This window comes from Athene noctua, chromosome 5, assembly GCF_965140245.1.
Source record: "Athene noctua chromosome 5, bAthNoc1.hap1.1, whole genome shotgun sequence".
NCBI classification, from domain to species: domain Eukaryota; kingdom Metazoa; phylum Chordata; class Aves; order Strigiformes; family Strigidae; genus Athene; species Athene noctua.
The window spans coordinates 49,415,032-49,431,596 of record NC_134041.1 but is presented as its reverse complement, the minus strand read 5'-3'; the positions used below and the strand labels follow the sequence as shown (position 1 = coordinate 49,431,596).

Genomic DNA, 16,565 nt, shown 5'->3' with positions numbered 1-16,565 from the left:
GCCGCCTTCCCCGGGCGGTGGGGGGGGCTGGCCCGGGGGGGTCCCGCGGAGGAGAGGGGGCACTCCGCGGCGGGGGGCGCCACGGCCGGCAGAGCCGTGCCGTGCCGTGCCGTGCCGTCGGGGGAGCGGGAGAGGGGCACCGGCCCCGAGGCGGGGGGGGGCTGCCCCGGCCGCCCCCACTCGCCCTGGCCGCGTCCCCGCGCCCCTCAGTCGCTATCCCCGGTTCTCCCGCTCCAATCACCGCACTTGGCCGCGCTGCTTACATATGCAGCGGATACGTCATCTCCGAAGGTGGATCGGGCGTAAGTGGCCAATATCTATATAAATGTGGCAGAGGGGCGAACCGGCAGCAGGAGGCGAGCGGGGCCGGGCGGGCAGCAGTCGGCAGGGCCAGCCGCGGAGCGCCGGCCGCCGGCAGCGGAGTGGCGGGGCGCCCGGCCCCCCTCGGCGTTTGACAGCCGCCGGAGCCGCCCCCCGAGCCGCCCGCGCCCCCGGGGCGGGGAACCGCCGCCGCCGCCCGGGAGGAGGATGCCGGCGGGGCTCTCCTGGCCCGAAGCGGCGGCGCTGGCGCTGCTGGCCCCGGCGCTGCTGGTCGCCCTGTGCCGGCACCTGTGGGCGCTGCGCTGGAGCCTCAGCCGGGACCGCGCCAGCGCCCTGCCCCTGCCCAGGGGCTCCATGGGCTGGCCCTTCTTCGGGGAGACCCTGCACTGGCTGCTCCAGGTAAGGGTCAGGGGGACGGGGGTGCGGTGGGAAGGGGCTGGCGGGAGCCCGGGCTGACCCGCAGCTCGTCCCCAGGGCTCCCGCTTCCACAGCTCCCGGCGGGAGAGGTATGGAAATGTCTTCAAGACCCACCTCCTGGGCCGGCCCGTGGTGCGGGTGACGGGCGCTGAGAACGTCCGCAAGATCCTGCTGGGCGAGCACACGCTGGTCAGCACGCAGTGGCCCCAGAGCACCCAGATCATCCTGGGCTCCCACACCCTGCTCAGCTCCATCGGTGACCTGCACCGCCAGCGCCGCAAGGTGAGCCTCGCAGCCGCCCCGGCAGGGCACGCAGCCCGGGCGGCACCTCCTGCCCAGGCCTGGGCCTCGGTGCCACGTGGGACACCCCCACACTTTAACCACCTGCCTCTGTTCCCCCCCTTCTCCTCCTAGATCCTGGCCAGAGTGTTCAGCCGCACTGCCCTGGAGAGCTACCTGCCACGGATCCAGAAGGTTGTGAGCTGGGAGCTGCGGGGCTGGTGCATGGAGCCGGGCTCCATCGCAGTTTATTCCTCCGCTAAAACCTTAACTTTCCGCATTGCAGCTCGGATTCTGCTGGGGCTCCGCCTGGAGGAAAAGCAGTTAAAGGACCTGGCCAAAACTTTTGAACAGCTGGTGGAGAACCTCTTCTCCCTGCCCCTCAACATACCCTTCAGCGGGCTGCGCAAGGTACTGCCGCCTGCCCCGCTCCCTCTGCCTGGGAGCAGGGGCCAGCGCCCTGGCAGCACAGACCCCTTGTCCTCAGGCCGATCAAGGGGTACTTCCAATGGGCCAGGACATCTGCAGCACCCCATTCCAGGTCTGAGGGCCTGCTGTCTTGCCACCCCAACCATCTCCCTTTCTCTCTGCACTTCTCACTTGCTTCTGGTTGGCTCCCAGCACCTCCCTGTGCTGGCTCCAGCTCACTGTACGTCAAGGGGCTCCTTTCCTATCTCCCCATATGTTGCCTGTGTTGGCTCTGGTTAGTCCATCACATCTGATCCCGTCGCATCTCATCCCGCCTGGACTCATGTCAGCCCACAGTCAAGGGGTCTGTGGGCATGAGCACAGAGGGCACAGTGCACCTCAGGTCAGCACCTCAGAGCAAGCCAAGGACTTGAGACCCTCTTATGGTCCTTGGTCCCTTGTTCTCCAGCAGCAGAGAGACAGTGAGGGCTCCTGGAGGGGAACATGGCAGAGGAACAGTCATCTCTGCATCTTCCAACCCAGTGTCATCCCTGCTGTCCTGCCCCTCTTTGCCTGCCTCCCCACACTCTGGCTCTAGGTATCCGTCCTGTGTCCCACCCCTCCTCTCCCATTTCAGTCTGTGTACCCTCCTCTGGCTTTGGGTTCTCCACCTTTACCACAGCTCAAGTCTCCTGCCCCTTTTAGCCAGGTCTTGTTCAATCTCTTATTTCCACTGTGAGCTCTGCCCCACCGGATCGCCTTACCCAGCCAGTCCCAGTTCTCCCCAACCTCCCTGCTGCTTTTCTCCACCAACTCAAAGCTCTTGTTTTCCTTGTCCAGTTCCCCCTTGCAGGTTGTGACCAATGCAAGCTTTCACCCCCCATCTATCCCTCCCTGCCTTCTCTCAGGTCAGCCACAGCCTGTCTGGCCCCAAACCAACCTCTTCAACTTGTGTTTAGGTACCCTTGTCTTTTCCCTTGCTCACTGTCCTGTTTCTTTTGTCCAGTCCTTCTCAACTCACAGCCTTTGTATCTTCTTCCCAACATCTGGTCATGACCATTTTTCATGCCAAATCTCTAGTCCTGGCTTTTGCAGGAGGCATCTTGCTACAGAGCCCCACCCTCTGTGACTCCATCCATCTCCGCTTTGCAAAGAAATTCTCATCACTTGACTCACTGAGATCTTCCTAAATGTTTTGCTGCACAGGAGTGCAACACAACTGGAGACCAGCTTGGTGTGATTAATGTGTCTTTATTAATATTCTCTGGTAAAGCCACTCATTTGTTCCTCTCTCAGATGTTCCTTGCTTCTTGGAATCAGTTTTATTAAGTTACCTCTTCTTGTCCCTTTGGACAAGCTTCTTTTGGACCTGACAAGACAGTGGGTTTTTTTGACACAGGCACCTTTGGACTTGGTACTGTGGGTTTACTGCTCTTTTTCTCTCAGAGTGTTTCTTGGGACTTGCTGTGTTTGATTCACAAAGCAAGACAACAGAATTTGCAGTAGTTCTCCCCAAACTGCTGCCTCTTGCAAGGCTCTGGGACTGGGCAATAGATTAAACAGTTCTTGCTGTTACAGATCCTGGGATTAAGGATTGCCATACTTGGGGTCCCCCGGTCTCTCTGGAGAGGGGGGTGGTTCCTCAGGCTCTCCTGAACTGTGTCTGCCTCCTGCAGGGAATCAAAGCACGGGACATGCTACATGAGTTTATGGAGAAGGCTATACAGGAAAAACTGCAGAGAAACAACCCAGAAGATCACAGTGATGCTCTGGACTTCATAATAAACAGTGCCAAGGAGCATGGCAAAGAATTCACCATTCAGGAGCTAAAGGTAAGGAGAACCCCCACTTGCAGTGTCCCTTCTGACTCGGTGGCTGTTTGAGACCTGGGCTGAGGGGCAGGAGAAGGGTTGTGTGGGGACCCACCACCAGCTGCAGTCTCCTGCCCTCCCCTTACCAACTCTGAGGACACCATCTCCAGCGCAACCAAGAGAGCCTGGACTCAGTGTGCTCATACACTCCAGTAGGATTGTATCTCTTTGCATTAGAAGAGAGCTGGTATTTAAAATGGGATTAGATGCCTCTTCTACCTTCCCTCTTCATGGCCACGAGGCTTCAGCCTGATTTAGGGTGCTGTTAGGGTTATGTGGCTTTACTAAGGCTCTGTATGTCAGTTTGCACTTGGTAACCTCCAAGGTACTATCTTGGAAATATTTAGAGCTAGTTGCCTGTTCCACAAACCTCCCCCAGCATCTAGCATAGAGCGGTGTGGAGATCATGTCCTTAGGGCTGCGAGCCCAGAAGTCTCAGAGACAATACATCAAAATGGGTCCAGGGATGGAATGATGGTCTCTGGGTCATTCCCTATCACCTCATCATTAATTACATCATCTAGCTTGTGGATTGCTATAATGCAACATGATGCATTACTGTGACTTAGGGATGAACCCAGTAGTCCTTACTGAACCAAAACTACCAACCGAATGTAAAGATCTTTTGGCAAAGATCTTGGGAAAAAATTGTCATTGGTACTGCATCATTCATAGCTCTGGGTCACTTGGTGTCAGTGGATGACAGATGGTACTGCATGTGTATTACAAGTTTTGAAGCAGTTCTGCATGGGTGCATCAGCCGAATATAGTTTGAAAGTATTGAACATACATAGTTTTACCATTCATTTAGGTATTTAAGAAAAACTATCTAAAGAGTGGTGTTTTAGAAATATTTTTTAAAGTGTAGTCTCTAAGTCTAAAATATTTGAAAGACTTTACAGTGACTATAAGATACAATTAGAACTAGCATATGTTCTTAAAGTGATTTTATTATGATTATTTATTATTTATTCTAATATAATGGGGGGGTTATAATTATTTTTGAAATAATTGCCAGACTCAGAATGTGATTGATTAAGATTGATCAATCTCTTGTTAGTATTCACATGGATATTACATTCAAACAATTACACAGTCTCTCACCAAGTACCTATCTCTGACCACAAATGGAAATTTAACAGTAGGAATAAGGGGATGTTAAATGTAATGTGGAGTAACATGGCAGTGACCTCGGGCTAGCTGATTCAGTTATAGTATATTCATATGCTGTCCTGTATCTTTACAATTAGAAAATTTCTACCTTGTCTGTATTTAACAAAATGACTTGCAAACAAAACTACCTGTGCTTGCAATTATGGCAATAGTCTCCGCTTTAATAAAAGAGTAGTAGAGCTCTCATCCAGTGAAATGGTGTAATTGGCTAAAAATTCCAAAGCTGTCCAGAGTCATCAATATGTCTGACTTTGAGAGACACTCCAAACACTGGCACACACTAGTTACTAATTTGCTTTTTGTTCAAATTATTTTGAAGGACTGTTTTCCCAGAAACTTACCGAAATACACTGTGATTTGCATTGCTGCCATGAACTCAGCAGGACCCATGAAATGTAAAGGTCATTAAAAAGATATCACTTTGCCAAAAGTACTGTTTTAAAACATCTAAAACCTTGGAAGGATTAAAAACCCACCATCCTACATAACAGTGCTGTCACTGGCTGGATGGGTAGAACTGTAACGCCACCAGTCCTGCCTCTAGACAGGGACTTGGGCTGTAGCACAGGGACAACACTGACGACGCTGTGGGAGGATGCTGCCTCCCAGACACTGGTTATGTTGGCCTTGTAAAAGGGAGGGAAAATCAGCAGCTCAGAGTCACAGCTTAAGTAGCAGCACTGTCAGAGGTTGATGCAGGGAGTCATAAGGGCTGTTATTTCAAATCGCAGAGCCTGCCCTAAATTCCTTGCATTGTATTGAAATGTCTTCGGTTTTAATTGCAAGTAGTGGAACTGAGAGTTTTCATCTGGGTCTGCTACCTTGTGAATGTAAAAATTCCTGCTAACGCCTGCAGGAGGTGTGATAGGGGTCGACAGGGATCTGTTATTTCAGAGGTTTTATTTCAGCTGAAAGATGCTCTTGAGAGCTGCACTTTGGCAAAAGCCTCTAGTCCAGTCAATATATGACACTGGGGATGGTAGCAAAGAGTAATCCTTGTTACATTACCCTTGACCTTACCAGACTTGGCTCCAGGTGCATTCAGGCTTCAAGTGTCCTTCCCTGTGTTTTTGACTTCACCTCTCCAGAAAACATTTGTGACAGAACCATTTAAATTCCAGACACGTAGCTGTGTGAAAGGAAACTGCTCTGTTTCCCTGGGGGGGTTTGTTCTGCTTTGCCCCTGGACTGGAGCGATTAGTGCTCTGTAGTGCCAGCCAGGTCCCAGCCCCTCCCAGGGTGGCAGCTCCCTGGTCTCCTCCCATGAGCTTCTCCCGTGGGTTTTGGGTCTGACCTCTAGCCTCAGCGCTCCCAGCCCAGTGCTACAATTTACGAAAGTTGATCACAGGGTGCTGCAAAGAGCCCACAGCAACCTGGCATGTGCTGTGCCATACAGACCCTGCAGACGTCCCGGAGGGATTGAGAGGCTGCGTGAGGATCCATGAGCCAACCAGGACAAGGCACGTATTACAGATTTGACTGTGCTGTGGTCCGTCAGTGGTGGTTAACCTCCTAATTTGTTATGGACACATCTGCTACGGAGCTATCAGGAACACTGTTGTGCTTCAGGCTGTAAAGCTTGAAAAGCAAGTCTTTTGGCTAGTGTGCGCATCCCTACGAGAGAGCTCGCTGCCGGCTACAGCACTTCCCAGGCTGACCTGCTATAGCAGGGAGGTCTTTCTGCTTTCAACTCTGTGGTTTGACTCCCCTCCCAGACAAGCAAATGGTCAGTTATAACTGGAGATGGATCAAATGCAACTCATTTTAGCTGCCAGCACATCTAGGATTTATGTATAAACATACAGACTCATAACCCCTGGCTGGGCAGAAAGGTAAAAGCTGGGCACAAAGAGGAATTGGCAAATGAAGGTAAAAAGCATAATGCTTGAAATGAACTTAACTCAGTATGCCAAAATGCATGTTAAAATACTTCTTTAAAATTTGTAAATCTTGGGAGGAAAACTCAGAAGAGCTGACTTGGAGGTGATGTGTTCTCATCTCGGTTGTGTTTCTGCATCAGTCACTTGGCAAGTGGATGTCCAGTTTGTACAGAAATGGAAGAACAAGGGTGTCTTGTTTTGGTCCCTGCCAACCCGGGGGGGGGGCGGGGCAGGGCCCTCTGCACAGGGACAAAACCTGCAAAAGGTGGAAACAATCTGAATCACAACCAGTTTAAAATGGCATTCAAACTTGTCACCTTCCTTCCTCTCCCAGGAGTCAGCAATTGAGCTCATATTTGCTGCTTTTTTCACCACGGCTAGTGCCAGCACCTCTCTGATCCTCCTGCTACTGAAGCACCCCTCAGTGATTGAAAAAATAAGGCAGGAGCTGATGTCCCACGAGCTGTACCAACAGTGTAAGTGCTGTCCTGGAGGACCCTGCCCGGACACCCTGACCGCCCAGAGCAAGGACAGCGAGAAGCCACTTCTCTGCCCCATAGCCAAAGATGCTCGTGAGGACCAGAGCCAGCCCCGGAGCCCCACGGAGGAAGGTTCCCTCCAGCCCTGTGCCCCGCTGGAGCCCACCCTCCCCTGTGCTGGCCCCCAGCTCCGGGCACCGAAAGGGCAGAGCTGCTGCTGCCCCTCGGACATCAGCCTGGAGAAGCTGAGCCGCCTGCGCTACCTGGACTGTGTGATTAAGGAGGTGCTGCGGGTGCTGCCCCCTGTCTCCGGAGGCTACAGGACAGCACTGCAGACTTTCGAGCTGGATGTAAGTGTGCCGCATGCCAGCGGACTGCTAGGGAGCTGCTGCCTGCCACTGCCTGCAAGCTCAGTGCCTGGCACAGTGATGGTGCCTGGCAGTGTAGTTCAGGGGAAGGTGGCACCCAGCAACCTCTGTGGGTCCCAGCTGGGCTGGGGAGAAAAGAAGCTGCAAAGCAGTTGGGCAATGTGGTGGGGCTGTCCCCAGGCACCCTCTGCTCACCCTCCACTAGCACAGCTGGCTGCACAGGTATGTAATGCTCCTCTCCTTCCCTCTTCTCTCCCCACCCAGGGCTACCAGATCCCCAAAGGCTGGAGTGTCATGTACAGCATCCGTGACACACATGAGACAGCTGCCATCTACCAGAGCCCCCCCAGCAGCTTCGACCCAGACCGCTTCAGTGCTGCCCGGACGGAGGCCATGGGCCGCTTCCATTACATCCCCTTTGGCGGTGGAGCACGGAGCTGTATTGGCAAGGAGCTGGCACAAGCTATCCTCAAGTTGCTGGCCATCGAGCTGGTCAGCACAGCCCGCTGGGAGCTGGCCACCCCCGGCTATCCCACCATGCAGACCGTGCCCATCGTGCACCCCATCGATGATGGGCTGCAGCTCTACTTCCACCCCTTGCAGCCCAGCCACGGCAGCAAGGCCTGAGTCAGGGGTACGCTGTACCCCTCAGCCCTGGCATCGGTGTCCCTACACTGCTGCTGGGGGCAGGTCTCTTCTGTCCCAGGCTGGGTATGACACTGGTCGCTGGAGAGCAAAACCCCAAAGGTCTTTTTATTTTTCCCCTCCTGGTGTGGAAGCTGGTATAGAGGGGGTCCTGCAGAGTCCTGCTCCTGAGCATGGGGGTGACCCTCAGCCCCAGCCTGGGGGAAAAAACCTGTTGAAACTGCTGGCAGAGACAACCCCCCCTTGGGGGCTCAGCCTGCCCCTGCCCCACACAGGTCTCCAGCTACAGGGGATGGGAGGCAAAACTCCCAGCCTGACAGCTAAGGCTCCCAGAGCTTTTCTGTCCCAGGGTTATCTCCTGTGGGTGTGTTATAGGAGAGGCCGGACAGATATCCTGCACACTGTAGCTTTTTAGATGTATGAAGAGGGAAGATTAGGGGGGGTCTGCAGGAAAACACAAGCCAGGGCTGCTCAATCTATGGCATCAGCTGTAGCTAGAATAATAGGGTGTAAAGTGGTTTTTATTGTAAATATTTAATCTCATTCCTGTACTTCCTATTAGAGCTGGCACAAAGAGGACATGTCTCATTCACCCAGTAGTAGTAGCTGTGTATGTTGTGTCTGAGTGCTGTGCTGCTGCTCGGGGTCTGCCATGAAGCCCCTGTCTGGGTTCCCCACAGGACGCACTCCCCAGCTGCAGCCTGACCGAGGGATCAGACTGAAGCAGCAGGGGGGGCTTTGGGGAATAAATATTTGGAAAATGGACATTTCTGAATATGTATGATTTGTGGTAGAAAGTCCCCTGTTCCTGATGATGCTGTTCACATTGCAGAGGGGGCGTTTGCAAGGTGACACAGGCCAGCCTGACCATGTCACCTCCTGCAGCTTAGCTGACAGGGAGAGTGCCAGGACAGCAGCTCTGTGGGTCCATCTAAGGGGTGGTACCTGGAGCTAAGCCTGGTTGCTGAGGGCACCTTTTTAGGTGGCTTTTGAGTACAACCTGCCTCGCTGAAACACAGGGTATTTCTCGGCCATGCAAAATGGAGTCCTGTTGCTTCTGCATTCAGAACAGAGCTGAGCCCAGATCCTTGCCCCACTGCAATGTGTTTACAAGCTCCTTTCAGCTTCACCTCTGTTCCCCACTGTCATGTGTCCTGCGTGGAAGCAGTGGGGGAAATGAGGGGACAGACCTTGTCCCTCCAGTGCCTCCTGGTCCTGGTGACATGGTGTGCTCTGGGTGAAGAACCAGCAGCAGCCTCACCTGCGAGGGCAGAAATGTGGCATGAGGACAGAGTCCCTCTGGCAAGGCTCAGGGGAGCTCCCCCATCCCCTGAATCTTTTGTCATCATCCTGCTCCAATGCCAGGCTACAAATGACCTTGCCTTGGCCGGTCCCCCTTGCAGGTCTGTGCCGGGGCACTGCAGCAGGGTGTGTGCAGCCGTTAGCTGTCAGAGGGCTGCACAGCGAGCACAGTGCTACCTGGGGCAGAAATGTGGCTCCCAAATGTGACAGGTCAAATCTGGAGGAGGTTGAACCGCAGGGCTGAGTTAAGTGCTGTTGGCAGGTCGACCCCGTAGTGAACCAGAGCCTCTGCCCCTCCCGACCTTGTCCTGAAAGGTGAATCTTTCTGGCTATCAGAGGTGCAATCAGGTGGTGGCTGCAAGTGGCAATGACTAACTTCAATTAGCAAGAGCTACTGGCCTGGCGGCTGTGACCCGCAGGCCGTGCAGGCTCCCACCACAGGCAGGGCTGTGGGCAGGGCTGGGCTTGCAGCACCCAGCACCGGGTGCGGTAGGGCCGGGGCTCCTCCAGCAGCGCACTTAAAAATTACCCTGAGCGCTAACAAGCCCTGTAGCCACCCGCTGAAAAATGTAACATGAATCTAGTTAAAAAAAAAAAAAAAAGAAACTGATAAAAGACTTGAAACTGATTTTGTTTGCAGATAAACACAAGCATTTACAAATGAAGTGTAATAATTGTTACTTGTAATCAAAGTTTGTTCATATTAGGCTGTTAATTTTCTGACCCTCTTCCAAGATGTTTTTAATTATCCCTTTCACTCTTTACCATTTGATTCTTTTCGAGCCGATGGCTGGGGAATACACAGCTGGGGAGATAATAAAGCCTTCCTGTGGCAATTATCGGTGCTCAGGCCACCGTATCTCGTTATTTTGATAGACAGTGAACTTGGCGCAGTTGCCGGCCGGGTTCACGCAGATGTCACGGTCCGTGTTGTAGGTCACAAGCAGGTCAGCGCCCGGCAAGGGGAGAGCGCCGGGTCAGGGCGCGGCCGCCGCTCCGGGCCAGCGCCGGCCGGGCCCCGCGGAGCCGCCCCGTCCCCCGAGGGCTGCGCGCCGCCGGGGCGAGGAAGTACCCCCGGGGGGAGGTGGGGGGGTCCCCTCCCGGGCGAGGGGCGGCGGAGGCGGGCAGCCCCGCTCCCACAAAGCATCGTAAGAGGAGGGAGGGTCTCGAGTGGTGCGCTGTCAGAAAAATAATAATTAAATGTGACATCTCCCCCTCCCCTACACAAACACACACACACAGAGCTTCCAGCATTTATTGAGCTTCTCTGGTAGCAAGAAAGCAAAAGGAACGGGAGAAGAAGAAAAAAGCGGAAAAACAAAAACAAAAAAAAGCGACCACGATAGGTTAGTGGTAGCAGCCGCGCCCAGCGGAGCGCTCGGCGGCCCCGTCCCTCTCTCCGTCCGCGGCCCCGCAGCCGCGCTCTGTGCCGGGCGCCCCTTCCCCGGCGGCCGCGTCCCCCGGGCGGCGCCTCCTGTGCCGGGACCCAGCGGCAGCCCCAGCGAGCGCAGCCTCCGCGCAGCCCGTCCCGCTCCTCCCGGCCGGAGCCGCCGCTCCGCGCCGCAGAGCGACCGCCGAGGCCTGCCCGCCGGCTCCGGGAGGGAGCCGCTCCTCGCTGCGGCTGCAGGCGGGCTGCCCGGCCGGTGCCGAGCGCCTCTACCCGGCCGCGGCAGCCCCGACGGCCCCGGGATGCCGGCGAGCCCCGAGTGGGGGCGGGCAGCGGATCCCAGAGAGAGGAGCCGGGCACGGCGGGTTGGGTGTTTCCTTTCCGCGCTCACCTCCCTTTCCCTCCGTGACCCGCGCTTGAACCTGCACCGGGAGGCTGAGTCGGACAGCTGCCCGCGGCTCCTTCCTCCGTGGCCGGCAGAAACACAAGCCGGGCCTTTCGAGGTGAATCAGAGGACAGCAGAGGCTCCTCCGCCGATGCGGCGGCACAGCTGAGGCTCTGCCCGGCGGGCCGCGGCGCTCCGCCGGCACCGGGGACCGCCCGCCCCGTCCGCCCCCCAGCACCCGCCCGGCTTCTCCCGGCTCCGGCCGCTGGCTCGCCGTTCCCGGCCGGCGAAGGAGAGCGCACCGGCACCGGCCGGGGAGCGCCGCCGGGGGTAGGTGTCTCCGGGCAGCCAGGCTCCCAGCGCTGGAGCGGGACGTTTCTCCGTACAACCTGCTGGTCTCTAACGAGCATCGGCGATAAATCCGAAGGGGCGGCCGGCCCCCGGCCCACAACTGTTGGCGGCGGCCCGCAGCCCGCTCGCTCAGCGAGCCCGGAGCCGCCGCGCCCGGCAGCACCTTTCCCGCCCCGGCGGCTGTCTGCGGCGGGCAGGATGCGTCGCGCAAAGCAAACGGTTAAAGATTTCGGGGGGAGGAGCCAGGCCGCAATCCGCAATTAAAGATGAACTTTGGGTGAACTAATTTATCGGACCAAGGTAGGGTGGGCAGCAACCTGGGAAGGGTATAAAAGGCGGCCCGCGGCGAGCCCGGCCCGCGCACTCGGAGCTCCCGGGGGGCCGGGCTGGACCGGACCGGACTCACTTCCCAGCCATGGGCTTCTCCGCTCTGGTCACCAGCGCCCTGTGCACCTTCCTGCTGCCCCTGCTGCTCTTTCTGGCCGCCGTCAAGCTCTGGGACCTGTACTGCGTAAGCGGCCGCGACCCCAACTGCCCGCTCCCGTTGCCCCCGGGCACCATGGGGCTCCCCTTTTTCGGGGAGACGCTGCAGATGGTGCTGCAGGTAAGGCGAGGCGATGCCGCGGGGAGCGGAGAAGCGCCTCGGCTCCTCCTCTGGCTGCAGGGGAGGGGGATGAGCAACAGCTTCGCCGGGCTCCCGTGCCCAGGTAGGAAAGAACTGCTCTCCCTGCCCCTTCCTCTCCTCCTTTTTAAAATTTAGTTTATTATTTCTCCCCCCTTCCCTGTCCAGAGGCGGAAATTCCTGCAGATGAAGCGCAGAAAATACGGCTTCATCTACAAGACTCACCTCTTCGGGCGGCCCACGGTGCGGGTGATGGGCGCTGAGAACGTGCGGCACATCCTGCTGGGCGAGCACCGGCTCGTCTCCGTGCAGTGGCCCGCCTCGGTGCGCACCATCCTGGGCTCGGGCTGCCTCTCCAACCTCCACAACGGGCAGCACAAGCACCGCAAAAAGGTACGGCCCCGACGGCGGGCGGGGAGCGGGTGCGGCCGCCCCGGGCGCTGCGGCTGAGCCTGTGTCCCCTTCCTCCTCCTCCTCCTCGTCCCCCCGGGCAGGTGATCATGCGGGCCTTCTCCCGGGACGCCCTGCAGCACTACGTGCCCGTCATCCAGGAGGAGGTGAGCGCCTGCCTGGCGCAGTGGCTGGGCACCGCCGGGCCCTGCCTGCTGGTCTACCCCGAGGTGAAGCGCCTCATGTTTCGCATTGCCATGAGGATCCTGTTGGGCTTCCAGCCCCGCCAGGCCAGCCCCGACGGCGAGCAGCAGCTGGTGGAGGCCTTCGAGGAGATGATCCGCAACCTCTTCTCCCTCCCCATCGATGTGCCCTTCAGCGGGCTCTACCGGGTAGGGCTCCTGGCGGGCCGGGAGGAGGGGGGGTGCTCCTGATGCTAGGGCAGTGGGGAATGGGTGGGAGGAAGGGATGGCACCACGGCCTAAGTCCCACGTTGCTCTCCCTGCTGCCTGGCTAGGGTTTGCGGGCACGCAACATTATCCATGCCAAGATCGAGGAGAACATCCGCGCCAAGATGGCCTGCAAGGAGCCTGAGGGTGGCTACAAGGATGCGCTGCAGCTGCTGATGGAGCACACACAGGGCAACGGGGAGCAGCTCAACATGCAGGTGAGGTTCCCCAGGATCAGATCCATCCCTTTCCCCCAGCTCCTCTGTCAGCAGCTCACTTATCTTTTGAGGCCAAAAGGAGAGAGCAGGAGGTTATCTCTCTCCCCATGAAATAAACCAGCTTGTGTTGTGCACTGGGGTGCAGAGGCTGCAACCAGGCTGTTGGATGGGGAGCCATGTCCACAAGGAGCATAAGCACCACCCATCCCACCCTGGCCCCTGAGTGTCCACTCCAGTCTGGGAGTGATGCACAGCATCGTGGTGGTAGAATGGGCCTGGTAGAGATGCAGTGTCCAAGCCCTGTTTTATCCCTTCTTTGTCCTCTGTGTAAGGAGCTGAAGGAATCTGCCACAGAGCTGCTCTTCGGGGGCCATGAAACCACTGCTAGTGCTGCCACATCACTGATCGCCTTCCTAGGGCTCCACCATGATGTCCTGCAGAAAGTGAGGAAAGAGCTGCAGGTGAAGGTGTGTGTCTTACCCAGAGCCATTTCACGGGAGGGGGCACTGGGAAGGTACCTTCAGGAGAGGTGTCCCAGACAGGGCTCCCCTCAACTCAGGTGGTGCCCTACTTTTAGGACGTGACAGGAAAACAGCACTCGCTGAGGTGCACCTGCTTTGCAGTGCCAGGAGCCCTGGCTGCCTGTTCCATGTCACAGCGGCGTCTTCCTTTCTAGGGGTTACTGTGCAGTCCCAACCAAGAGAAGCAGCTGGACATGGAGGTCTTGGAGCAGCTGAAGTACACTGGCTGTGTCATCAAAGAGACTCTCAGGCTGAGCCCGCCTGTTCCTGGAGGATTTCGAATTGCACTCAAGACCCTTGAGCTAAATGTAAGTGGGGCTTTGACTCAAACCCTTGGAGCACCTGCAAAGTGCTAGTGCGTTGGTGTAGCCTCTCTGCCTTAGTGACCTGCAGGAAGCCAGGAGGGGAGATGGGGTGCACCAATGTGTCCTGCGCTCGCACTTAGCTTATTTAACACAAGGCACTTCATGTCTCCTTTCTCTTCTTTTGATAGGGTTACCAGATCCCTAAAGGTTGGAATGTTATTTACAGTATCTGTGATACCCACGATGTGGCAGATCTCTTCACCGACAAGGATGAATTTAACCCGGATCGCTTCATGTCTCCATCTCCAGAGGATTCCTCTAGGTTCAGTTTCATTCCTTTTGGTGGGGGCCTGAGGAGCTGCGTGGGCAAAGAGTTTGCAAAAGTCCTTCTAAAAATATTTACAGTGGAGCTGGCTAGGAGCTGTGACTGGCAGCTGCTGAATGGACCTCCTACAATGAAAACGGGCCCCATAGTGTACCCAGTGGACAATCTGCCTACCAAGTTCATAGGTTTCAGCGGCCAAATCTGAGAGTTCAGTGCTTGCATCCGGCTGAATTTTTATATAGTGTCTAATATGTACATAGTAACTTTTTATAGTAATGAAGGCCTTTAAATATTTAAACTTATAAATGTACAATAGTTATTTATGTCTTCTAAATATTTCAAAAGGCTATGATATTTTTTCCCCAAGCACTACAATTATGGGTCTCTGATTCATAATTAGATAATGTTATTTCTATAGAAATAAGTTTTCCCCTATTTAAAAGTCTTACTGAAAGCTAGCCAGCTAAGCATTTGAAGACATTTCATGACGGTATATGTATTAAGAAATATTCTTAAAGGCATTTGAAACTGGTAACTAGCTACTTATCCAAATTACCTAAAATGGTTATTGTCTGAGAATGTTTTCAGTATTATTTGTGTCTAGATCTTATGTTTAATGTGTGAATTTTAAGTTTGATAATAAAGTTTATTTTTGATGATCCTCTGTATAAAGATTTGCATGTATGCTAGGGAATAGTTTGGCCAATGGGTCTTAAGGATTTGGATGTAAAGTCAGATCTGCTTTTGTGAATGAGCTATTTGCTGTTTCTAGGTTCTTAACTCTATCTCCCACCCCCAAAGTGGTTCTCACTTGTGAATAGGAAATTGTTTTAAATTTTAGCCTTTAAGGGGCAAGAACAGTGCAAAAACACACACCCTCACTGACAAAAGTACGGAATGATAGCAGGTGCTGCAAGTCTCCTTATCAAGCACATAGTTTCTTATTTACTGTCAATGAATACTAAAGGGAAGCAGAAGAATGTGTAATGTGAGTCTCTGTAGCTTCAGAAAACAGATTGAAAAAAAAAAAGTTCCATAAATGTCCTTTCCTGTATTACTACTGACCTGTGTAAACAGACCACTGGATCTTGTTCTGTGTTGAGTCTGCTGGCTATGAATCTTTACTTATGAAGGTGTCTGTTATCAGCTGGTAGAGCAAATAAAATCTGCTGAGTTCTTCTTGAAATGCGACAGCTCTGACTAGGTCAGAGATAGAGCATGCATTTGGTCTAAGAACTTCTTTCCTGGAATTCAGCAAAGTGAAAACTAAAAGGCAGGCACTAATGTGAATTGATTAACAGGGAATCAACTGTTGAGATGCAATTCCCCGGGGGTGTGTAAGCAGGGCAGATAAAATGCCCTAGGCATGACCCCTGTTTTGGCTTAACCGCAAGGTTTTTGTGCTCTTACTATTCCCCCTCCCCATTACCACACCTATTAGTCTTCCCTCAAAAGTCAAACAACATAGGCTGGCTCTATAAACATCTACAAAGTAAGCCAATGTAATACAGTGTCACGAATACTTATAGCAATATATAGACTAATTCAATTTTTTGTTTGCTTCTGGAGAACAGTCACTTTTTCATTGCATTCTCCTAAGGTCAAAATTAAGGCTGGAGTTGCTCAAAATCACTGCAGGTGTTTAATGGCATCTATGAGGTTTTGGATTTTTTTTTAATGAGTGTTTCTATAATACATTTGATGTGTTTCCAGACTGCATTTTAAATAGATAATCTTTTGATGTAAGACCTTAGATACAACCTACATATAAGTGTCACTATCAAGACTTCTTCATAGTCAGGTTTTCTTAACCTTAAAATACAAAAGATATTCTTTTTAGATTGTGACTGAGTCTTTGCAATGTTTAAAAGCTTCAATAATTTTTACTATGCAGACTTCTTGTACCATTATGGTTTTTCAGGGATTTGATGAATAAGCTCAGTTTAAGACCCCTTTATTACCAATATAATGGCAGAAAATTTCAAACCCTGATCCTGATTTGGAGATGATCTGAAGTCTGGAGAACAGCAAGACTCTTGTCTTGGTATTCCTTGTTAACATTTTCTTCCTTAACATTACAACATTCTGCAAATCCAAAGAGATGCTGATATTCTTTAAATGTTTTATTTTTACCTGAAGTCTTTTATATGTGGGAACTTTTTGCAAGGTGTTCATATTATTTTGGATTTTGTTTTTATAAAGAATGTGAAACTAAGTGCTCTCTGGGGAGTGTGAACACTTTCACAGTGTAAGTCTAAGGTCATACATGCATTTCTCTGTTTCCTTTTTTATTTTTGATCAAGTTTGCAAGGCCTTTACGTTTGGAGGAAAAAAAAAAATCATATACTTAATTTCATTTTGTCCGGACATCTGGGGGCACATCCTCAGCTGTTGTAAATCATGACAACATAACCTATGTTAGGCACTGCTGCTGTATGATTTATCCCTGTAGTTAAATGGTCTGTCGCT

At 53.6% G+C, this 16,565-nt stretch overlaps 2 protein-coding genes across 6 annotated transcripts; both read left to right on the top strand.

Moving 5' to 3' along the window:
• The first annotated feature begins 524 nt into the window (after window positions 1–524).
• CYP26C1 (cytochrome P450 family 26 subfamily C member 1) lies at window positions 525–8,478 on the top strand. Of its 5 annotated transcripts, none has more exons than XM_074908392.1 (7): window positions 525–720; window positions 796–1,020; window positions 1,153–1,428; window positions 3,102–3,257; window positions 6,684–6,823; window positions 7,040–7,178; window positions 7,461–8,478. In XM_074908392.1, exons 1-7 carry the CDS (start codon window positions 529–531, stop codon window positions 7,821–7,823), a joined length of 1,491 nt encoding a protein of 496 aa, XP_074764493.1. In that variant the 5' UTR covers window positions 525–528; the 3' UTR covers window positions 7,824–8,478. The 5 variants fall into 5 exon arrangements, with proteins under 5 accessions (XP_074764493.1, XP_074764492.1, XP_074764490.1 ...); XM_074908391.1 differs by having other exon boundaries at window positions 6,684–6,829; XM_074908389.1 differs by having other exon boundaries at window positions 6,684–6,866; window positions 7,038–7,178.
• A 3,048-nt stretch (window positions 8,479–11,526) lies between these two features.
• CYP26A1 (cytochrome P450 family 26 subfamily A member 1) lies at window positions 11,527–14,955 on the top strand. Its single transcript, XM_074908387.1, has 7 exons — window positions 11,527–11,870; window positions 12,057–12,281; window positions 12,383–12,670; window positions 12,796–12,945; window positions 13,278–13,412; window positions 13,622–13,774; window positions 13,960–14,955. The coding sequence occupies exons 1-7, from the start codon at window positions 11,682–11,684 to the stop codon at window positions 14,299–14,301; spliced, it is 1,482 nt and encodes a 493-aa protein (XP_074764488.1). The 5' UTR covers window positions 11,527–11,681; the 3' UTR covers window positions 14,302–14,955.
• Window positions 14,956–16,565: the final 1,610 nt, after the last annotated feature.